The 24,433-nt window shown below is 37.5% G+C and overlaps 1 protein-coding gene across 1 annotated transcript in view; it reads left to right on the top strand.

Moving 5' to 3' along the window:
- The window catches only part of LOC109043040 (uncharacterized), a 30,422-nt gene extending 6,018 nt beyond the window's left edge, over positions 1-24,404 (top strand). The window contains exons 6-24 of the mRNA XM_072303853.1: positions 866-992; positions 1,599-1,689; positions 2,489-2,598; positions 4,024-4,092; positions 5,150-5,318; positions 6,223-6,402; positions 8,351-8,529; positions 12,910-13,120; positions 13,966-14,075; positions 14,868-14,958; positions 15,310-15,495; positions 15,999-16,068; positions 16,920-17,046; positions 18,690-18,762; positions 19,469-19,578; positions 20,196-20,264; positions 21,492-21,660; positions 22,909-23,088; positions 24,073-24,404. Coding sequence (XP_072159954.1) covers positions 866-992; positions 1,599-1,689; positions 2,489-2,598; positions 4,024-4,092; positions 5,150-5,318; positions 6,223-6,402; positions 8,351-8,529; positions 12,910-13,120; positions 13,966-14,075; positions 14,868-14,958; positions 15,310-15,495; positions 15,999-16,068; positions 16,920-17,046; positions 18,690-18,762; positions 19,469-19,578; positions 20,196-20,264; positions 21,492-21,660; positions 22,909-23,088; positions 24,073-24,254 — 2,503 coding nt within the window. The 3' untranslated portion in view covers positions 24,255-24,404. The remainder of the gene's footprint in view (positions 1-865; positions 993-1,598; positions 1,690-2,488; positions 2,599-4,023; positions 4,093-5,149; positions 5,319-6,222; positions 6,403-8,350; positions 8,530-12,909; positions 13,121-13,965; positions 14,076-14,867; positions 14,959-15,309; positions 15,496-15,998; positions 16,069-16,919; positions 17,047-18,689; positions 18,763-19,468; positions 19,579-20,195; positions 20,265-21,491; positions 21,661-22,908; positions 23,089-24,072) is intronic.
- Positions 24,405-24,433: the final 29 nt, after the last annotated feature.

Below are 24,433 nucleotides of genomic sequence, written 5' to 3'. Positions count from 1 at the left end.
TTTTTCTGCCAAATATAATTTTGTTTGTAATTTGATCTCAAGTGTCTGAAAATTTCAAGGAAAAACTATTCAACATTTTTCTTTAAAAAGAAACATTTTATCGAAAGAAATTCGGCAACTCTCGAATGTTCATACTGCGTTCATCCTTAGCACGGGGGCATTGCCCATGCCAAGTGTCGCTTTTCGCAAGTTCTCATGACTTTTCTTATGAATCTTCAAACTGAACCTTAAACTTAATTAAATCTGAACCTTGATTGTTTGTCACCAAACCTTTTATCAATGATACTTTCTGTCATCGCCAGTAGAGTTTTTTCCTGCTCAGAGTTCCTATTTTTCAATGTGTTATTTCTTCCGTAGTTTGGCGGTAATCACGTTTTTAATATCCGTCTATTATATTTTGTATTGCCTTCGCTCTAAAACTGATTCCCGAGATCCGAAAAAACTTTCAGCTCTCGGTATATTTTAGGTAACTACCATTAGACACATGTATTATTTTACAAGAAAAAACACAAAACAATGAGTAAAGAACGCTAAAAACAGATACATAAAAACCTGCGACTTTTCGGAGTGGTCTCAAACCCTTCCTCGACCAGGAAACAAAAATAAAATTAAAAACGTAATTGGACTTCGTTTTGCAATCCAGAACTACAATTTCTGGCTCATCTGTAAAAACATTTATGTGCACAGGGAAACCAATGGTACATACGTTGTTTCTAAACTGAGCCAGAAATCATAGTTCCAAATTGCAAAATGCAGTCCAATTATAAAAATAAAGATTCCCTTAAGCCCCCATTTGCGGTGATAACAAGGGTATTATTAGTAAAATGTATTTTTTTATTTATTTCAAGTATATGTTGTATTTTAGTGTCTCTCACATGGTGATGCAAAGGATCGTAAAGCCATGGTACTGGAACGATCTAATCTTCTTCTTGTTACCTGAGGGTCGGAAACACTGGAGGGATTTGAACACGATTTTTGAGCTAACAGACAAGGTATTTCCCATCTTACTTACAGGTTAGTGCGTAGCACTATAAAAGTAATAATAACTCTACAATAAAAATCGTCAAGGTAATTATTGAAAGGAGAGAATAATATTAGATGAAAGAGCGGGTATGAGTTTTTTGGAATGAATGAGTGAGAATATTGCACTTTACTGTCACTAGATTATACCGAAAATTCAGTACATTTTCCTATGAAGCTCAATGAAAAATATCCGGGTTTTCTCACACAATCTGGCAACCTTAACCTACTCAAGAAAGTTCCGTGGAACTTAACAAGAGCGATTTGGGAATTGACCTTTCGGTGTAGGTAATCTTGAATGTTTAAAAATAAATTCAAATGTATCACCCGCTTGAACAACGTCATCTGCGAAACCGCTCGCAAATTACTGCATCACGTTTGCAAACATGTAATACTCATCAAAAAGTTTCTAATTTCAACACTTACAATGGCGGCCACTTGATGAGCAATTTCCAATAAAATATGTTTTATTCGTGATATTTTAATTAATATAGGAATGGAGAAATAATGACTTGTTCTAATCATTTAACTGATACGTAGAAATGATTAGCACATATTTTTATCTCATTTTTTTTAAGGCAATAAGTAATGGGAAGCAGAAGAGAACCAATAAAAACTCTAAAATCTCCAAGGAGCCGGATTCTAAGCTCGAAGAGGACGATGACGTAGGTATGCATGAAAGAGTCGAAAATATTATATTGCTTACGGAGGGACAAAAAATCATTAAATCTGTTGCATGCGGCACCTGGTCACTAAAAATTTCAGCAAAAGATGGTTCTTTCCGTAAAATTCAATGTGGAATTCCAGACAAGATACCCATGTTTAAATAAGAAATGAGGGATTCCGCGAGAGAATAGTTCAAAAGTTCTCTAAAAAAGTCATATTTTATTAGAGACAGTTTTTGGCTTTGTTCCAAAGTTATCTCTGTGTTTTCCTCAGTACAGCGCAATGGTCCTTGATAGCAAGAATGCTCTTAAAACATACCTCGAGTTGGAAACAAATTCAGTAACTCTAAACTACCTGTGAAACGCCTTCACTTCATCAGAATACTTCAAGCATATAATCGAGATTAAAAAAATTGCCTCCTTTGTTTTGTTGAATTTTCTTTCAATTTTTTTTGAGCCTCAAAAATTAAAATTAGATTTGAGTCCAAAAGTACGTTATAACTGAGGGGCATGGAAGACAAAGCGCATTGGTGCAGTTTTTACTATTTCGAGAAATACGTGCTTGGCGTTTCGAAATCAGGAGGATCCTTACGGCGGAAGGAAAGTTCAAACTGACTTTTTGATGCTTAAAAATTGGAATTTGGGGGAAAATTTTTCGCAGAATCTGCATTAAGACCAATTCAACCTGAGTCATTAATATCTCAGTTTTTTTCAAAAAAACTGCACTTATGTGCCTTGTCCTCCAAACCCCTCAATTGTTGAAAGTTTGTCTAACTCATCAGTTTGACGCATATTTTTTGTAGGGCGTAAGAAATCTGCATTTATCGACATTTTATTGCAAGCAAGTGAAACTGACTCCATAAAGTTGACAGATGAGGATCTGCGAGACGAAGTCAATACATTTATGTTCGGGGTAAGTTTTTTGCGGGCATGCTCTGACTCATATATCTGCGCATTATTCTGGATGGATAGTCAAGTGATTTTGCCTTACCATTTAGCGTTTTGGTTCGCACTCGACACAGCCATGGAATGTCCTCAGTACATTTTCCTGTGCTAGGCAACATTTTTTTCTATGGTCAATCGAAGTCATGTGAATGGTAATAAGCAAAGTGGATTTCACGAATAATATCAACTTTCAATTTATTGTATTAACCAACCAACTCTGGAAAAACGAGTACGAGAAAAGTGGTTTAAATGGTGAAAAATACACACAGAAATGTCTAGAACGTTTCAACCGTCTTATCAATATGGAGAAAAAGTGATTTTAACAAAAAATAAAAAAAAAAGATTTTGTATTATACGCTGTAAACTCTTGAGAACGATTCAACGACGATTTAATTTTCTTTTTCTTGTGAATCCGTCTTGTGAATCTTGTCTTTCCGTTGAATTATTTGGGTTATTTGTATGTATTATCACGATTTTGCAAAGCAGAGGAGGAAACCGTGAAACTTGATCTTTCTCAAATGTACGTCTAATCGCGGAGATTACATTTAAAGGCGCTTTATCAGCTTGAGAGAGCCCTTCCTGAGGGTGTCCTTAAAACTATTTTGTAAATGAGTGATATGTTAAAAATTTTAGTTTGGTACGCTAAACATGAGTTTAAAGCTATCTATTTGAACAATAAATGGGCCTGTTGCGAACTTTTGCAAGAGCAAAAATAAGAGTTGTTCCCCAAAGATAATGTCTCAAAAATCACGATGAGCGCAACGGGAAACTCTGAAATACATCACTAACTTCACAATCTGCTTAAGAAAGCGTTTGTTTAAGTTTCCCGCTTCAAGAGGATACTACGGCACAGGTGAACATATCGTTAGAGGAGTCGTTCCATTCCTCATTCAATCCCTGCTCAACATGGCCGACGCTTCCGCGCGCAAGTTGCGGAGAGCACGATGTCAATCAAGGCGGATATCTATCAAAACGAGAAAAATGCGGATGTAAACACGCCGATTGTTATGAGGTCATTAGAATAATTATCGTCCCGTCAAATGTGTTTTGACGGATTGTTGCTGGCTCTGTTGAATATTTTTTAGTATCCTTGTGAGCAGGGATTGGATGGAATGACTCCTCTAACGAAAATTTCACCTGTGTCGTGACTGTCGTGGTATAATTCTTGAGGCGGAAAGCTTGAAAAAACGCTTTCGTATGCAGATTTTGAATTGAAGAGTGCATTTCAGTGTTTTCCGATGCGCTCATCGTGATTTTTGAGACATTTTCAATGAGTAACAACTCTTATTTTTGCTCTGGCATAAGTTTGCAACAGGCTCATTGAAGAAAAGTATATTTAACAGACAACGTCATAAAGTTAATGAGAAAATTGAACTTCAGCTTCTTTTTTCAGGGATTTGATACAGCTGCAAACTCCATGAGCTTCACCCTCTTTCTCCTCGGGCTCCATCCTGAAATTCAGGTACATACTAGGTTTCACTCATGAAATACTATTCAATAAGTGTATTTACTTTGGTAAAATAGAGCTTTCTTCCATTCCTTCACGAGTCCTAATCCACGCTGAACGCTTTGTTGCCCTCAAAGGGCCGCTTTGTGGTCACAAAAAACACGGATCTTCATTCATGTATTTGAAGTTACAGGCTCGGCTATTGTCAGTCAATGACCAAAAATTATAAAAATTTCATCTCCGTGATTAAGGAGAAAACTTATCGAATACCACAATTCATTTCATCAGTTGGACCATTATGGAAAACCAAATGCACATTTTTCAAATGTAGTCACAAATGAATAGCATAGCGAACCAATATACAAATGTGCCAAACTATGTGCCAACTACTCCTTCACGATGTTTTAAAACGTCCGCTCCTATTTTAATTTTTTGAAGAGATCAACTTAATAGTTTGAAATTTATACAGAGAATTCTGTCAATGAAGGAGAAAAATCCTGGAAGTCGAGAGAATACGTTGACTAGTTTTCCAAGGGAAACATGGAGTAGGACCGGAAGTTCGCAACGCCGCTGACAAAAATTCGCGGTTTCGTTCTTTCACCATCGGAAAGTTTCAAACATGAGGGTGACCGATAAAAAGAAGACCTCTGTTGAGAAAAAAAACCACAATAAAAGAGGTGTATAAACACTAGGGAGGGGCAGTATAATATGACAGCCATTATTTTGAGCGGTGCAATACAGAGAAGTATGCAACTATTATGGGTATTTTAATTGAAAAAAAGCTCTGCAGAGACTTTTGTCAAATTGGAGGGACATATGATTTTCCTTCGCATATATTTGGACTGCATTTTGCGATTTGGAGCTATATGAATTCTGGCTCATCTAAAAAAACACTTATGTGCATAGGGAAACTACTGGCACATACTTCCTTTTTAAAACGGGCCGGAATTCATAGTTCCTAATCGCAAAATGTAGTCCATTTGTATCTCAGCGACTTAATAATAAGGTCAAAGATAAAATTTTTCGCCTCAGTTCTTTCTATTCTTATTTTTCTCTATTCTATTCTATACAGGAAAAGTGTTACCAAGAGCTCTACGATATTTTTCAAGATTCAGATCGAAGACCAACGATGGGAGATCTACAAAAAATGACGTACCTGGAGAAAGTGATTAGAGAAAGCCTGCGTTTGTTTCCAAGCGTCCCAATGTTGGGAAGAGAGGTGACACAGGATGTGCAATTAGGTAAAATTCATAAAACGTGATTATGTTGATATTTTTTTTTTTTTTTTTTTTTTTTTTTTTTTTTGAATCTTTTGATTATTGACGGGCCTAAGTGGTTAGTAATATTGTTTTCTCTCCATTTAAACCTATGGGAATTAATCGATTATTGGAGAGACTAGTGCCCGGATAAGAATCGATTGTTCAGCACAGGTCTAGATGAAGAAATACCAGCGTTATCAACCTGCTGGATCCGCTCTACTTGTGATTATTATCAACAGCGGGCTGATAATTGGATGTATTTCTATCATACGGAACTATGTGTATTAAGACATGAGCCCTGAGACTCATAAGAATATGTGCATAACAGGGCTCACGATATAATGCACATAGTTCCGTTTGACAGAAATACGCCCTATGAAGTTGACTCACAAAGCTACATCCATAGAAGACAAGGAAGAGCCGACCCACTGGCTGCAATGTGTGGTTCCTCTGGATTGCTAGAAAAAGCGCTCGAGAGAGACTGCCAAGGGCGTAAAAAGGGGGCCTGAATTTTTCCAGAAATCTACTCGGCCTCTACCAAGAAATTTAATGGATTTTGCAAAGTATATGCATATGACATATCTTTCATGTTGGAAGTTGGATCAATTTTTCCGTCGTAAGAATATCTTGGAATTGCTCCTGAGATGAATTAGATTTTCTGGAGAAGGTCCCCTGGACCCCGCTGGAGCACCTACAATTTCTTATGATACTTTGCATAACCTCTATTGTGAAATATTTGCTTAAAGCGCCGTGCCGTGGCCCGTGGCACGTTGCGATCGGCCAGCGCGCATGGCGCCTGCAAACCTAGAGGGATACTTCAAGCATTGCGCAGTGCGTCCATGTCCAATATGTCTGGTTTGCCTTACACTGGATATTTGATTTTTAGGTGACTACATTATACCTAAGAACTCGCTCTTAGCCCTTCCTGTCTACACCCTCCACCGCGATCCGACTGTTTTTCCGGATCCGGACAAATTCGATCCGGAGCGTTTCAATCCGGAAGAGGCTGCGGGGCGACATCCTTACGCTTATGTTCCATTTGCTGCCGGGCCCAGACACTGCATAGGTAATTGCACTCCATTTTGCAATAATTAGAACCCTACAATTCCCGGCTCATCCGCAAAAACACTTGAGTGCATAGGGAAACTGATGATGGTGTATACGTTGTTTCAAAAAGCCGGAAATCGTACAGTTTGTAATGGACCATCAAAGGAGGTACGCATTTCAGCATTCTGATACACGTTTCTTAGCCAAAATTTCACGGAAAACACGCTGCACACAACGAAAATTACAGAAATAAACTCCTTTTGAAGATATTTATTGATTCTTGATGCGTGAATTCAAACCACCCGCTCATGAAAACTCAATGCTCTACGTGATTCACATCGCTCATGCTCAACGTTATCATGACAACCTCTGCGATATAAAAATCTGGCAACCTCATTCTTGACGCTTTGGCTCAACTACAGCAAATTGCTCATGGGAAATGAACATTGCTCGATTCAGAAGCTTGCTGAAACCGTTGTAGTGCGCAATTTGACTCACGTACAGCTTTGAGTTTCTTGTGAGCGGGCAGTTCAAATTCCTCGTATTCTATGTGAAATAAAAACGTTAATATCTTCGTTAGGAAATGGTTTCATTAATTGTCGTTTCGCGAATCGTGTTTTACGTGAAATTCTGGTTAAGAAACAAGTAGTAGAATGATTAAATTTGTACCTTGTCTAGTGGTCCATTGAAAAATGTGGTCCAACTTTCATCCTTTGATTACGTTCTATTTTTTCACTGTACACTTGGGCCGCGTTCAGCAGAGAAGAACCGAGCCACATTATAGCCATTGCGTAATTTACTTGGGCAACCTAATTTATTACCGAAAACGGTTGTACGGATTTGTGTGCAAATTTTGTGAATTTTTCACATAATGTGAAGTAAACTCCTTAAAATGTTGACTGGAATCCAAACAAACGGCTCGGTTCCTTCTGTCAAACGCGGTCTTTCAGTTGCCACCGTACACGAAGAAAAAATAACGTTTTAATAATTCTTAATAATATTCTCTCGCTGGTTTCTTCTACAAAAAGATTGAATGTGAAATGTTGCCAACCCTTTAAAACAGGCAACCCTCCCTTTGCCTCTAAGAAGATTTCCTTTTTTCTCTCGCATTACCGAGCTTCACCTCAAGTGTATTCTTACACATTGCATAGAGTATTCCTGGTCATCTCTTGAACAAATTTCTTTTCTTAGGAGGCACCGAATGATTTATATTGTGACTATGAGAGATTTTAGCGGATACTCAACATACCATCATGAAAAAAGCAAATTTTGTCAACCATGTGAAATTTAGTGGTACAAAAACTTTGGAAATAGGTTACGATGATTTATCATATTACAAACACTGTATAATGCGAAAAAAAAGGATAGAAATTTTGTAAAAAAGGTAGAATCTATAAACTACATTAAGGTGATTCGTCAAGCTCAAGTGATGTGGTCGAACTGGCATGCGATATATCGCATCGATTAGGTAAAAAATCTCGGCGGATTTTTAATTTTGATTTGACATGGGCGGAGCCAGCAAATTGGCAACATTGTTTTTCTCCATTTAAACCTGTGGAAATGTATCGATCCTTGGAGGGGCCAGATGCTCCGACAAGAATCGATCATTTATCATAGGTTTAAAGGAGAAGATCCGGTGTTGCTAAATTGCTGGATTCACTTCTGGTCTCTGACGTGAGGGCGAAGCTTAATTCCCACGTGAACCCCGTTTTACATAAAAATCCATGATTTCTGGGGCTCATGCTAAAATCGAGTTTCGCTGATACAAGAAGATCGACGTTTAAGGAACGACGATGAATACGACCCTGAATTTGAAATTGTGTCATCCCCTTTCAACAAGCAATCTCCCCTTTCCCATGAAAGTTGGTTTTCTTTCGCTACCCGCTGCCGAACTTAAAATCGGCGAAAACTTTTAGGAAAAAAAGTGTGTATACTATCGCCAAAATTATCGTTCTAACTTTTTTCAGGTCAGAAATTTGCTTTACTGGAGGAGAAAGTGACTTTATCCTACATTCTGCGCGACTTTACACTGGAGTCAGAGCATGGAATGGAAGATTTGGAGTTGATGTTCACGCTCGTTGTTCGATCGCGGAAACCTCTAAACGTTCGGTTTAAGAGGAGGAAACATTGTCAGCAATCTGAGAGTTGACATCGTGAAAATAAAAGCTTTCGCCTAAAAAAAAGACTTGCAGTTTATTCACGTAATGATATACAATCCAAATATTTTACAATTTTACTCCTCTGTACTCCGTAGATACTGCTTGCGCATATTCACGAAATTGAGGGCACTAATACTGTCTAATTAAGTACGTGAAGACACAAGTACAACTTTTCGATTCCTGGGTGGCTGGTTTTTCACAGTCAAAAACTCGCAGACGATTCGATAGTTTATTTACTTGAATAGTCAGGCTGCAACCACTGTGACTTCTGAGCAGCTGGTTGCATAGTCACGAAATTGAAGGCGCTCTTACAGTTTATCTACTTGCATATGCATGCAGACGAAAATTGTTTCCAAGCAGTCAAGCAGTGCCCAACCAACGAATGATTCAATAAATAGGCTCAGAAATCAAGCGTTTAAATACATTTATTTTAATCAACATTGTATGTAGAATACGAAAGACACAATAATGAGAATGGGCAAAAATTCAATTTCAAAGTGAGAAATCAGTGTTTTGGTGACCGTCAATCCAAACTTCTCGACGTCGAAAAGCAAAGTCCAATTCAGGCAAGTTAGCCATGAATTTCATTTAATTTTGCTTTGCAATCTTATCAGTGAGCTGAACAGCATGATGCAAACCTGAAATTTTTTGCCTCCCCTCTACTTGAAACTTAGTTTATTGATTACTCATACCTGAGTGCTTCTTTCTCCAAATTTTCAGGCTCCCAAAAATGTTGAGAGAGAGGCCAGGAAGAGTGACAGTTCAAACCGGCAAGCTTCGGGAAAGATATGGAAATTTGGTTTTATTTAAAAATCGTCTAAATTGTCTCCATTAAGATAATTGGAGAGGAATACTCAAAGTTTGATTTTTAGAGCGTGTGCTCTGCATTTTTTCAATTTCTAAGAAAAATAATCTCTTTTAAAAGTAGTAAGAATAAAAATGTCAGTTTTTTGTCGGAACCAAAACCAATTTATCAAAATTTGCCTGACTTATTTTGCACCCAACGAGTGATCGTAGGTTCTGGAGAAACAAACGGTTCGGGGTAATGAAGAATTGAAGTTGACAACACCGATCTTGAGAAAATGTATGAAATCTCTGCCTGGTACACAACTCCCCCCCTCTCTACTTCTTCATACGTAGGCAGAGGTCTCCTCGATGCTTAAAGCATGTGGTTAATTAAACACTTGATCTTGTGGAAGCGTGCAGCGAACCCGGTATCGTTGACTTTTTCATGCTAGATGAATTTACATGAGAAATGCCTAGGAAAAGAACAAAATAAATTTCGGCAGTTTTGATGCCTGATTCTATTTAGGGAATATCTTGTTGTGATACTTCAATTACTCGCTGAGTTTGTCTTACGTTGATAACCCTTTGTACTTAACGTTGTATTTATAGTGTTTCAATAGATACGTGCTTTTTCTCCCCCCCCCCGCCATCAAGAAGTGTACACGTCAAATCTCAAGCTGTATTTCCGGTGTTCTTCTTCTTACCGAATCAGTAATTATTTGAGGTTACGTTTCCCATGCTACCCTATTTCTAATTGTTTTGAAACTCTGTGAGAAATAGCTCCAAATGAAGTTGAACAAGTTTTGAACATCCCTACGTATGCTTTCTGATAATGTGCTACTGGTTTCAACTATTTTTTCCCCTATGGGATCTCATCTTCCTGAGAGAGGAAAAAAATTGTTTTACTCGTATAACATCAGGTTTTTCAGCTGCAGCATGAGACGTGGCATGACACGTAAGAAAGGATTGAAAGATTGGAAATTTCAGTGAAACATTTCATGAAATTTCACGAGGCTGTGAAATCTTTCATATTAAGGGGCTAGAGCATGCAGCCCGCACCCCGCACTCAAACACACAAGTATAGATAAGAGTCGCGATTTTTACATTTTGCGAAGCATGAAAGGGAACCGGTATTTTTCGATATCTTTTATAAATTTCTGAAATTTCATGAAATATTTCACGTGAAATTTTAAGGTTTTGCTTTTCAATAAATTTTACCACCCTGGAGACCCTCGCTTGATAATTTTGATTATAATGAACCTTATACTTTATTTTCTCAAGTCACTTTCGGCATTTTCGGGGAGTCAGTTCTAAAGGGCAAATGAACGGATCCTCTGTTGTATCGAACTGAAACAGCACAATAAAAATAATATCACCTCTGTCAATGCTACCGATGAGAGTGAATTGACATCAATCGCAGTGGCGTGGCGTGAATTGCGATATATCGATTGTTATGTCATTTAAACCTATGGAAAAGGATCGATAAACAGGGTGTTCGCAGCGAACACCTTAATAATCGATTCTTTACCATAGGTTTAAATTACATAACAATCTATATATCGCAATTCACGCCACGCTACTGATCATTTGGTCTTTTAAGACGTAACACGAATAATGTCTATTTCCTTCTAATTTATCCATCGTACTCAAAACAAGGCAGCATATCACGTGCCCACTTACAGGTGTATTCTCCAATGAGAATTGGGAGAGTAAATTATGATGGAACAAATTAAGAAACAAAGAAGATTGTATACCAGTGCATGAGCATATTAGGAATGTTACACGTTCAACACGCAAACATGATCATTGCATCGTTTTGGTGGTCTGAAGCTTGCATTTTAACCCTTAGATGCCAAAGACTTTTTCATACGCGAAGTCCTAAGTCGTGATATGTTAACCCGTACTTAACTATACATATGTATATTGATTTTTATAGTTCTTGAAGTATTATTTATGTTCTTTCTATGGTTTTGAATTTAAGAAATACTCCTCTTGAAATTTTCACCTCTTTAGTAACACACTGACGCTTTCTTACCCCCTCTTCATCCGCTATATGTACCTCCCCCAGGCGAGATAGTCGGGTATACTTGACCCGGCTCGGGATCTCTAGGAGTAGTTGGAAGAAAAAGAGTATGCATTTTTTTGTGTGTATTTGTAGACGTATATGGACGTATTTCTGTCAAGCGGAACTATGTGCATCAAGACATGAGCCTTAAGACCTATAAGAATATATGCGTATTAGGGCTCACGTCATAATGCACATACTTCTGTTTGGCAGAAATGCGTCCATATCTAAAGCTTGTATGTACCGGTCCCATGCATACAATCCGCGGGCCACGTGTTTTTAGCAAACCTCGGATCAGTTTTACCCGGCTTGCGCATCTAAGGGTTAGTAGAAAAAGAGAGACAATTTTCGAGCAAGTAAAATAGAATAAATATCAAGAGAGATCAAAGCAAGCCTAGTAAAATACACGGATAAATTCATGGCAATAGGGAAAGGGGAGTGGCAAATTAAAAGGAAACAATTTTATTTTAATTTTCGTGACATAAGTGAGTTAGTTAAAATTCTCAGTATTAGGGTTCAATGATGTGGTGTGGGTGAGGATGATGCAATGTGTTACAAATCATCGCCTCTCTGACGTTGGGGTGTACCTCGATTTCTACGTGAGCCCTGTTTTACTTATAAGCCCATGCCTTCTGCGGCTCATGAGGAAATCGAGCGACGGAATTTACGTTCTCTTAATATTCAAAGAATTTGAACATTTCAATTGTAATCGGAGCTCTTCCAGTTCTCACTAAGCCACTGATTGTGAGTGCCACCATGAAATTACAGTTTATGATAAGGATTCGGTCCATGGTGAGATTTTGCGTATCGTTCCAAATTATCATGGCAACTTCACGAATTAATTAATATCATGTTGAGTATTACTATCAAATAAACGCTCGCTCAGTACCAATAACACACATCATAGTTTACCTTCTTCACGGGCAAATATGATCTGCTTCCTAGAGGCTGAAATTCAAACCCACCCAGTTTCCGCGAATAGCATCCGTGTATTTTGACATACTCGGTTTAGCAACTCTCAGCCGTTAATTGATTGAAAGTATTTTAAAAGGACACCAGAAAGCAATCATTCTGTGACATATTACGATAAATATTTGGTAGAGTAAGGATTCCAACACATCGACGGTGTAAGTCAGCAATCACATAACTCGTTTGCCGTGTCTAAAAATCTCCGCCTCTATGTTATTTTTTTAAAGGAGAACGAATTGACGTCTTTCCTTGAAGTTTATGCAGAATTTTCTTCACACAAAGGAGAAAAATCACGGCAGTTTTAAGACTTGCCGTTGAGTAGTTTTCCTTCTAAAAAATTAAGTATGACAGGAAGTCTGCGACGTCGCAAACCGAGTTAAGTGATTGCCGACATGCATATACATCTACCCTCATGGATAAATATGAGTCAGTACCATTTTGGCTGGCTGAATTAATATCCTGATGAGTATGAGAAAGTTTTTCACGGGTTTTTGTTTTGAAAATGAAAACTTAGTTTTTTGTGTACGTGTTTTGAAACAAATGATTTAATGTAGGAGGTCAAAGTGCTTCCCGTCCGATCATATTCAAAATGATTCGTCTTCTTGTGTTTCTTGCTCTGTGTTGTTACATTGCGATCAGACTTGCTCAGATATTTCTCACGGTATTCAGACAGTGGCGGCTTATAGAAAAAATTCCGGGTCCACCGCTAAAAAGCAAAATCTGTGGACATGTAGATGAGGTAGTGATACCTAATGAAGGTAAGTGTCCTTTACTATACCATTCGCTTTATCTATGGAATATTTCTGTGCTCTGTGCTCCCATGGATCCTTACTGAAGTAGAATAGTGCAACACCTCAAAATAAAAATAAATGTATTCTTGATATCGGAGCTAACTGATGACTTCGGCTCATAGTATTTTTATTTTTTATTTTTGGTCTTATCTCTCCATTGCATATGTAGACAAATGTGTAATTTAACGCATTTCCTTTTTTTAAAAAAGTTTCAACTAGCGCGACAACGTTTTTGATAAATATATGGGAGCCCAAGGTTAAATTCTATCAGATAAAATATCGAGACCCACTCCAGTGTTACTAAATTAGGTTAAAAATAAATTTTTCCGGCAACCTTGGTCTGCGTAGACTCATTATTTCACGTAACATCTCTTGTTTGAGGGTTTTTCATTTATAAATATATAACATCTCTTTTTATGTTTCTTTATAAAATTTGCATGTACATTACTTCAATAGGGGAGGAGGAGGAAGGGAGGAGCCTCCCCCCTCCCCCAAAAAATCGGGACTCTATTTTTTTCAAAGACCTTTCGGGAAAAAAAGTTGTACTTCTAATCCGGGATTCAAAATTCATTCATGCTATAGAGGGTTAAAATTTCCAAGATACATTCAAATCCGCAGCACCCAACTTTTTCGATTTAGGTGACTGAAGTTGTTGGTCATAGCAACCGAAGTTTGGTCTCTGGGACCCAAGCCTTCAGTTACCTAAATCAGGAAACTCCTGTGTTTAATTTGAACCGAAGTCCAGTTCCTTTTACTGAACCTTTTTCTTTGTGTATGCCTGAATAATGCAATGCTATATTGCTGAATTTCAGAGCTGCCAACTGTTAAATACGAGGAATTTAAGAAATTTGGAGGTATATACCGTCTTTGGGTACCTGGATTGCTTCCGGCTGTTTGGCTTGCAGAGGCAAAATATGTTGAGGTATGTGTATTCAGAGTTGCAAAACAAGGTTGCGAAACTTACTCTGTAAGGAATCTTCTCGTGTATTCGAGTTTCGTTGATTACTGCCATGCTAAGCAAGAACGCCGTATCTCCATCAAGATTTTGCCGCGTTTTTTGGAACTTAACACTTTATAAAATAAAAACTGTTTCACCTATGCACCTCAAATTTTCAGGTTAAGTTCTTGATAATATTTGCGAAAGAATACTGTAAAAATATTGTTCAAAGGTACACATGTTTTTTTGCTTTGTGCGTTGTTTCCAAAAAAATTTAAAATGGCGTTAACGGCGTTTTTGCGTTGCACAGCAGATTAAGGCAAATAGCTTACAATTAGCCTACACATACTTTTTTATTTTAGCCTCCAGGGGAAGGGAGTTTAAGGAACAATATACAGAAAGTATGGATAAATTTATAAACAGTGAGGAGCAAACTTGAGCCGAAATCTCAAGGTTTTCTTCCTCTATTCAGTTCAGAAGTTAGGCTAGATTTTCTTCCGGAGGTCCCGGTTTATGGATCCGTTCTCAAGATATATCAGGATCAAAATGAGTATCAAAAGAAATCTTCAAAGAAATGCATGGTTCCCGACAAAAAAAGAGTTTTTAGAATCTTAAAAATTGGTCATATCCCAATAAAAACGTTCCTGTATGTACATGCTGTAACTTAAAACCTTTTGATCACGAGATTCTGATTATTCTTTTCAACTGATTACACACATTTCAAGAAAAAAGAAGAAAAAATGACCAACTTCTAAAAGGGTTTTGGTAACTTTCCAGGTATTATTTACATCAAAATGTACGGAGATCAAAACTGACCTTTACCGCATTCTTCACGTATGGCTCGGTCTTGGATTACTGACAAGTAGAGGTAGGTGCAAAGTCCTTACGTAAATAATATTGAATGAGGGCGAATGAGGAAAGTATGACACTCCGTCAACGTCACTTGTGAGTATTGCGATTGAGCGATAAATTGTAAGAAATATGTTCTCTAAAGAGGAAGTTTGCATTTTAAAGAGAGAAATTTTAATTTTTCTTTTATTCCAGATGCCTGTTTTTACGGGAAGAGGACGTTAGTCCATAAAAATTCAAAGTTGAGTTTCTATTAACAGAGCATACCTGATGAACCGTCTACAAACACGTAATATATAATAAAATGTTGATCCTGGTGTTTTTTCCCCGATTTTTTTTCTATTAAAATGCAAGTCCACCTTTTTTCCAGGTCAGCGGTGGCATCAACGCAGGAAACTTATAACTCCCGCTTTCCATTTCTCTATTTTGAGCAATTTCTGCGAGGTATTCGTTAAAAATGCGCTTACACTCATCGATCAGTTGCGTCAAACTCCGGACGGAACATTCGTCGAGGTGATGACACAGATGAAACTCGTTGCCTTGGACAACATCTGCGGTATTTATTTCATGTTTTTAACCGTTCGCAAGAGGAGATATTTTAGAGTCAATAGAAAAAAAGAAGAAGTAAAAAACAACCACAAAACAGAATAAAACAAAACGACTATTTTTCCAATGTTTGCGGTTATTCGATTAAATTTTATATTATACCTAAAAATCAATTGGAAACTCATCAAACCACATCTCATTTGTTTCGTGTATTCAATTTGTTCCGGGATATAAGTAAAGTATAAATCAAGCATGCCTGTCCTGTGGGTGATTCCTCTGACTTTGGCGGTCTCTTCTGTCTGAGTCACACTATCAAAATACTCCATCAAAATGTCAAGGTCAAGTGCTGTGATTGGTACAAGTCATCGAATGAGCCAATCACAACACCTGACTTTGATATTTTGATGGCTAGTTTTGATATTGTGACACAGGCCTTTAACACCACATACCATGCATTTTCAAGTGCGTCGTCTTTAAATAAATAAATCAAGAATTTTTTTTTTATTTTCACAGAGACTGCTATGGGAATCACAATTGATGCATTAAATCATCCAAATCACAGCTACATTCGTGCCATTGACGAGTAAGCATTATATTTGTTTTTCTTATTTCAGTTAAAACACCAAATAAACAATGAATGTATTGTGATGAAAAACATTGCAATCATGTTGTGAATTGAACGTATTTCTATCAAACGGAACTAAGCGCCACATAGGGGTAGGATGGGAGAGGGGGGCTTGGATTGGCGGGTGTTTCGTCCTACACTCGTAAATGCTTTTCTATGGCGCTCAGTTCCGTTTGAAACGAGAAAATCACACTTTTGACACTTGGGTTGAACCTCCAAGGTAGATGAAGCATTGTGTGACACGATTGACTCTAATACAAGTGACCGTTGTGATGAATCGCCAGTTCATGATATCATTGGCCCAATGAGTGAATAATGGACATGAACGCTGCGCACGGCTAGTAATAGGAACCTGACACTGGAATGACACCTGAAACCACCTGAAATGACACTGGAGAGCCTTCGAGAGATAAGCATTTAGCAACTTTTCAAAACCAGTTAATTCCCGAAAATATATATAAAAACATAGAACAACTGATCAGCTTACGAATGCTGTAGGCGGGGAACACTGAGGAGAGCACGTTGTGCGTAAGGCGTGCCGGATTGAATGAAGGGGCCAGAACGAGATACGCATTTCTCCACTTAAGCTCGAGATACGCGAATAAAGCTCTATGGTGTTAGGTGACTTCCCGATTTTTGTCCATTATAATTTCTTGCTGGTGGATAGACGACAACTTCAACAACACGTTTATGCAGCTAACTCAAGACTGTCAAAAGTTGAGATATGCACTTCTACACTTTCACCATCGATATTTTAAATCAAACACACTAAACACGTGCATTGAATTTTTTCTATTAATTTGTTTTAGTTGCACTGACATTGTCATGACGAGACTGACAAGACCCTGGTTATTCAATGATTTACTTTTCTTCCTGTCGCCCACCGGTCGAAAACATTGGGCGGATTTGAATACAATTTTCGAGCTTACTAATAAGGTATGTTTCAGACTCCGTACTGTGGAACTCGTAGAAAGACCCCAAGTCTCAAAATAAACATAAACAATTAAATAGTGCTGCAATTAGCAAGAAGTAAATAATGAAAGCAAAGAAAACCGGCTTAGCCTTGCCTTGCATGATATGTAAGATATTAAAAAAAAAAAATTGTACCAGAGGCACATGTCGAGTCATAAAACATGGACTTATCTTGGTCAAAATAGCCATAATGGACCACTAGACAAGGTGCAAAGACTAAGCAATCTGATACATGTTTCTTAACCAAAATTTCACGTCAAACACGATACGCACAACGAAAATTACTGAAACCAACTCCTAACGAAGATATTAACGTTTTTATTTCACATTGGTTACGAGGAATTTGAACTGCCCGCTCACGAGAAACTCAAAGCTCTACGTGAGTCAAATCGCGCACTACAACAGTTTCAGCAAGCTTCTCAATCGAACAATGTTCATTTCCCACCATGTGTTGTTCAAACTATTAGCAATTTGCTATGGCTGAGCCAAAGAGTCAAGATTGAGGTTGCCAGATTTTTATATCGCACAGACTGTCATGATAACGTTTACCGCGCGATGTGAATCACGTAGAGCATTGAGTTTTCATGAGCGGGTGGTTTGAATTCACGCATCAGGAATCATTGAATATCTTCGTAAGGAGTTAATTTCGGCAATTTTGATCGTGCGCATCGTGTTTTGCGTGAAATTTTAGTCAAAAAACATGTATCAGAATACTGAAATTCGTACCTTGTCTAGTGGTCCATTCATGACATGAACTCGATGTACAGAGTAACTTGATAGGAGGAGCATCGCCGTGAAGGGGCTGCTCATGATTGGCCACTCCTTTTGAGCTTAATGGAACTTCTAAGGCCCAAAAATTGCGGACGTTCTGAGCACTTGTAAATACAAAATGACCTAAGATGTGGTTTTGAGAAAACTCACCTTGGATATTAAGAGGTTGGCAGCGAGTGTGGCGGTTGATAACCGTCAACAGTGTTGGCAAAAACCCCATTCCTATAATCAAAAACCGAACTAAAGCACCGTCATTTTTAGGTCATGTAAAGCCTCCTTGGGACGCCATACATGTCCATACTCTCCCTATCAAATTACTCGAACTCAATGCTAGAAGGACCGACCGGGTTCTTTTAGATCCAATCCAATCGAGATCGGAAGACGAGAAGGAAAACACTGAAAAGAAGGAGGATGAAGAGAGAGATGGGGAAGAGGAAAAAGATAAGAAGAGGGAGTGGTAGAGGATGACAATCAAAAAGAAAAAAAGTAAAGGAAAGGAAGACAAAGAAAACGATCTTCTTCCTCTGATTTCTTTCCCATTTCCTCCACTTTTCCTTCTACTTCTACTACTTCTCCTGATTCTTTTTTTTCTTCTCTTTTTCCGCCTTCAAAAGGTCCTATGTTTTGTCACAACAATCATTGGAGGCCAATAAAAAGTTCAATTAAATCAAGCTGTGCTAAGCCAGTAATTCAAATGCCTGAGCATTAGGATTCAAACGGTTCGAAAAGTATGTAAATTGTATTTCTCCACTTTTACTCGCTTCGCCTTTGTTTTCTATTATATATCGGGTCGTCTTTTAGACATGCAATGACATTATTTTTTCATTATTTTATAGGCCATTAGACAAAGGAGGAAAATAAGAGGAAAAAAAGAAGAAAAGTGGAAGCAGAGGTCTGAGGAGCTCGAAGGTGCGTGGAGATCGTTTCTCTCAGCCATTTTATGGTGTAGTTTGATCAAATTTACCATCGCAGAAGCAGCATTAAGAAAATTTAAAATTAAATTGTACATGCTACAAACTTAGAATGTCTCATTCTTTTTATTTGAATTTTAGAGTATGATCCACGAATTTGAAAGAGGTTGAAGTTCCAAAAACTCACTAACCTTTGCATACCTATGATGATAATAAAATTTTACGATTTTGAGTAAACTTTGACTCCCATCCAAAAAATAGGACACATGAACGACATTTTTGGCGGACTCCGATGAATTACCCGAAAGGGGAAGGGGGCGTTTGCTGATTGCCTGAGCTCAGTTTCGGATTTCACCTTGCTACTTCAACGTCAACTCCTCTCTTTCAGCAATCGATTGGTCAGATTTTGATCAGCTTTTTTCCGCTCAAACCTCCTTTTTTGAACTTTTTTATGAGATGTTTGGTTTTTGCATGGAATTGTATGTGGAAAAGTATATCTAAGCCCTGTAAGAATTCTTTGCGCCACTGCCGTATTCAGCCAAATCAAATATTGATTATCTGCGAACACATCAGCCTGTGTTTAGTTATCAACTTGACCTAAATTGATTTTGGTTTTTGGTAGATTTTAATAAAATCAACGTCTAGCGTTCTAAAAATTGAGAGTTAAAGCATGTCTACCTCATAATTCATTTTTATATTTTTAGGATCTCAAAAAATGGCTTTTCTTGACCTCCTGTTGGAGGCATGTGAGAAACAGTCTGTCAGTTTAACGGACGAGGATTTAAGGGATGAAGTGAACACTTTCATGTTTGAGGTAAGTTGTGTGATACCACTAAATATAAATCATGTCGAAAAAGCCAACATAGACACCAAAAAACACCAGACAACAAAACAAAAGACACCAAAGACTTACGTTAAGAGATCAAAATTGCAATATTTCCAAGATATTAAGGTTCACAAATACGTAAAGTGCTTGTTAAAAAACTCAGCAGAAAATTCGGATTTAATAACTATATGTAGAATAATTATATTATACTATAATTATGCGTAGTTTAAAATATACCAATTACTCATACTTCAACCATATTCTTCACGTGCACTGTCGTTTTAAAACATCGGAGCAGTGAGCACAGAAGCTCTTTTTATGGCCTGTTGGAATTTTTGACCCTGAACGATCATGCGGCGGCTGGAAAACGTAAATCTGCAAAATGAACATTTTAGTCCGCTTGAAGGATGATGGATAATTATCGGTCAAAACGCCAGAATTCTTCATTTCAGCGCCTTATTCCCGTTTTTGCTATTTTTTTATTTCATTTTATTTTTATCTTGAAAAACCAACCTTGTATGATTTAAACCTTTGTTTTTTTACGCCAATCTGTTAAACTTTTTTTTTTCATAAAAACTTATATTTATTATTAAATCCTCTTTTAGGGCCATGATACAACAGCAGTTTCGATGGGTTACACTTTATTTCTTTTAGGAAATCATCCAGAAATTCAGGTATTTATTATTTTCTTCCTCCGTTTCTTATTTCTCGTTTCTCTCATCTCCGAACAAGTTTTCTATTGAATTGAGATTGGTTGAAATAGGATTTCTTCTTTTTATTTTTGATCGAATCCATACCTTCCTCTTTGTCGAATCCATACCCTACGCTGCGAAAGGGTTCATTTATCACATGAAAATCGTTTTGCAACTAGAAATCACAATTTCTGACCTCGTTTAGGAACAACGTACGCACCGTTAGTTGCCTTAGGCACACAAGAGTTTTTACTGATGAGTCAGAAATTATAGTTCCGAATAGCAAAATGAAGTCCAAATGATCACGCCATTACGTTGCTGAGCAACGCGGGAGCCCACACGTAAAAGTCGCTTCACTTGCATGCTTTTATTTCAAATTATTTACATAAATATGTAAATGAAGAGAAAAAAATTAGTTGGGATATAAGTAACGTTTTATTATTTGAAATGACAATAATTCCAAGAAGCTTTACAAAAACTTCAAAATTCTAATTGTAAGTTGAAAACCGCTGACGCCGCAAGTTTGAATAATCGCAGCAAACGCAGTGCGGCCGGCGGAGGGCTGGCGCGGCGCGGAGCGAATCGTGTGGTAGCGCCTTACAAGACCGCCGGATACTTCATGCATTGCGCGTACAGCACGGTGCGCGCAACGCAAAGTATAGCGCCTTACGAGTCTGCAGGATACTTCATGCATTGTGCGTATCCCACGGTGCCCGCTCAAGTGGTTGAAAAGTCTTCTCTTCCCACCCCGGTGTTCACAAATTCCGAACGGTGCACACCGGAAGCTCGCAATCCCAGAATCACAGGGTTGTAGAGATTTTGCAATCCTGTATGTCTTCCGGTGAAAATATAATTTCCCCGGCCGTTTCGAGGCGCCAGCCCGCTTCTGATTACAGGGATTCAGAAATTCGGACGATGTTTAGTTTTTTCGTTGATGAAAATAATAAAAAAAATAGAATGATCGAAAACGCCGAGTCGAAATTTTCTTTGATTTCGTTTGAAATCAGTTAAACGCTTCTGATTTTTTTCCGGTTTTTATGATTGATTAAAGCGATGATATATATCTTAAATGCAACGATTCAGAAACTCGAACCACGTAAAATTAATTTGCTTTTAATAAAAAAAAAAAAAAAAAAAAAAAAAAAAAGGGGAAGCCTCAATTATTTTGCGTATTTCAATCAACTTTTTAACGTTTCTCTCTTTTCGTAGGAAAAGTGCTACCGAGAACTTTCGGATATTTTTCAAGGATCAAACAGGACTCCTACGGTGGCAGATTTACAAAAAATGAAGTATCTCGAGCAAGTAATCAAAGAAAGTCTGCGTTTGTTCCCCAGTGTTCCTTTTATAGGAAGAGAGGCTACCGAAGATGTAAAATTTGGTAAGTTTTGTTCCACCACCGAAAAGAAAAATTGGTGCTATTGTTTTTCCATACCTCCATTTAACCAAAAGTTGGGAGTGTGGCTAAGTGGTCTTTCCTTTACGGTGGAACCATCTGCATCTTCTACATATCAATTCGTCATATAAGTGACTACATAGGGATGAACTTACTTTTTTCAAATCTTGTCATTCGTTCTATTTGGAAATATAAGTGCCACTTGCGTACATATCTCAAAAAAAAAAAAAAAAAAAAAAAAAAAAAAAAAATTAGGTTCACTATTGGTCTTAAACGTCAAAATTTAAATTATTGAAAGACAAATAATTTCTTGATCCGAAATTTGTGAGAAGATGAGCTAAGAGAAAAAAATCAATTAAAAGAGGAAAAATCAAAAAATCAAGATAAAAAAAGGATTGATATATCGTGGATGAATCATATGACACCAACACGTAGACAAGTATATCGAGTACCAATCAATCAATGAATTGACTTGTTCAAGACCATACCTCTTTTCCTTTGACATAACTTTAGGAGATACACAGAGGTCTATAGTTTTAATGTGAAAATAAAGACAATTTAATGGGCATGTTGCCAATATTTGCCAGAGAAAAAATATGGGCTGTTCCTTATGTAGAAAATGGCTCAAAAATCACGGTGAGCGCATCAACAAAGTCTGTAATACACTCTTAAATTCACAATCTGCGTAAGAAATTCACGTTTTTTTTAGCTCCCCGCTTCAAAAACGATACTACGGCACAGGTGCACATTTCGTTAGAGGAGTCGTTCCATTCAATCCTTTGCGTGCTAGAATGTTTTGCAATACCCAACATAACCGACGCTATCAAGACGGATCTTTACCAACGCGAGGAAAACATGAATGTTAACTCGCCAGGTTGTTAATAAATGGCTATAGAGTTTCGTCCCGGCACATGAGTTTTGGCGGATTGGCGTCGGCCATGTTGACAATTGTGCAGTATCCTGTTGCACGGAGATATGAAGGAACGACTAACGAAATGTTCACCTGTGCCGTAGTATTGTTTTGAAGCGGAAAGCTCAAAAAAACGTGAATTTCTTACGCAGATTGTGGAGCTAGGAGTGTATTTCAGACATTTTTGATGCACTCACCGTGATTTTTGAGCCATTTTATATTAGGAGCAACTCTTATTTTTGCTCTAGCAAAAGTTTGCAACAGGTCCATTGCTGAGTTATTTCTTATTCTTGTGGTTAACTTGTTCCTGTTTCTCCAATAAGGTGATTACATCGTTCCAAAAGGCACTGTTTTATCATTTAACGTGTACAACCTCCACCGAGACCCGAAGGTGTTTCCAGATCCGGAAAAGTTCGATCCGGATCATTTTAGTCCGGAAAAAAGTGCGGGTCGCCATCCTTACGCCTACGTTCCGTTCGCTGCGGGACCCAGGAACTGCATAGGTACTTTTATTCTTACACTTTTCGTTGGTAGCGTTTCTAGCGATTTTCATTACAGAATGATCTAATCCACTGTAATCACAGTAATGCAACTTGATGACGTCGCAAGGTGGCAGATTTTCTAGCATACAAATCGATTTTTCCCCAATCGTTCATTTTAGAGGAAAATTAATAGGAAAACTGTGAAATAAATTCATCAAACACTTTAACGTGAACTATTACAATTTTGTAATGCGACGTCGCCATTTTGATGTGTAGGCGCAGCATTACAAACAGACTTTAAAATGTGATTAGTAAAGAAGTAGGAACGAGAGGTAGGTCAGGTAGGTTCGTCCCATCAACAAAAAATGCCTTCAATTCTTCGAGCGTGCAACTTGAGAGGCATCTAATAGGCATTAGAGATATATTCTGTTTTGGTTTTTTTCAAATAAGCAGTGTTTGTTTGGGCTAAAATTATTAAAATTAATATAGCATTTTGAATATTTAGGATTTGGACTTTAAACATAGTGCGTAAATAACGCAATATGGATTTTCAAAACTAAAAAATGTAAACCGAAAGTGTATTTTCCATCTATCAACAATTGAATATTTTGAGGAGTTTTTCACTAATCTCTGAAATAGCGATTTTGGGAAAATTCAATTGACCATTTAGTTAGTAGATGATGGAAAAAGTAAGGTCATTTTTTGCTGAAGCAGCGAAGAAAAGGTAAAAACAGCCTCGTTAAATATCCAGAAATACAATTCTCTCTGTTCTTTCAGACACAAAAAATCGAAAGTAAATTTAGGTTATTCTCTTTCATGCATCGGCTTTATAAAAATGTAACTCTCAAACTCATGCAGCAGCGTTAGAAAATGCTAAGGGGTCATACTTAGCTTTTTGTCATCCAGGCTAGTGATACTTTCGTCAGTATTTTGTTTTCATTGAACTTTTATTTTATCCAGAGATTCAACATATTCTGATGGTTCATGCTTCATCTCTGTTTTTAGGTCAGAAATTGGCGTTGATGGAAGAAAAAGTGGTGCTATCCTATATTTTACGTGAATTTCGACTAGAGTCCGAGCATGAGCTCGAAGATTTAAAGATAAGTTTTTCCCTCGTCATTCGATCTCAAAAGGACGTTAATGTTAAATTCCTACGTCGGAAATCACACCAGAACCTTAAAAGCTGACCGTAAAATAATCCGCAAGATTTTAAATGAATGTGGAAATCGTTTTTTGTGCTCATGTGAATTTTGTGCAAGTTCTCTATGTAAGACATACAGTCAAGTTCACCATGAAATTCACTGTATCATTGCTGCGTTTTATACTTTATAACCATATTATCAGTAAAATAATTTGATGAGAATTT

Source organism: Bemisia tabaci, chromosome 8 (assembly GCF_918797505.1).
Source record: "Bemisia tabaci chromosome 8, PGI_BMITA_v3".
In the NCBI taxonomy this organism is placed as follows: Eukaryota; Metazoa; Arthropoda; class Insecta; order Hemiptera; family Aleyrodidae; genus Bemisia; species Bemisia tabaci.
Note: the sequence above shows the minus strand (reverse complement) of the source record. Positions and strands in the feature narration are given on the sequence as shown.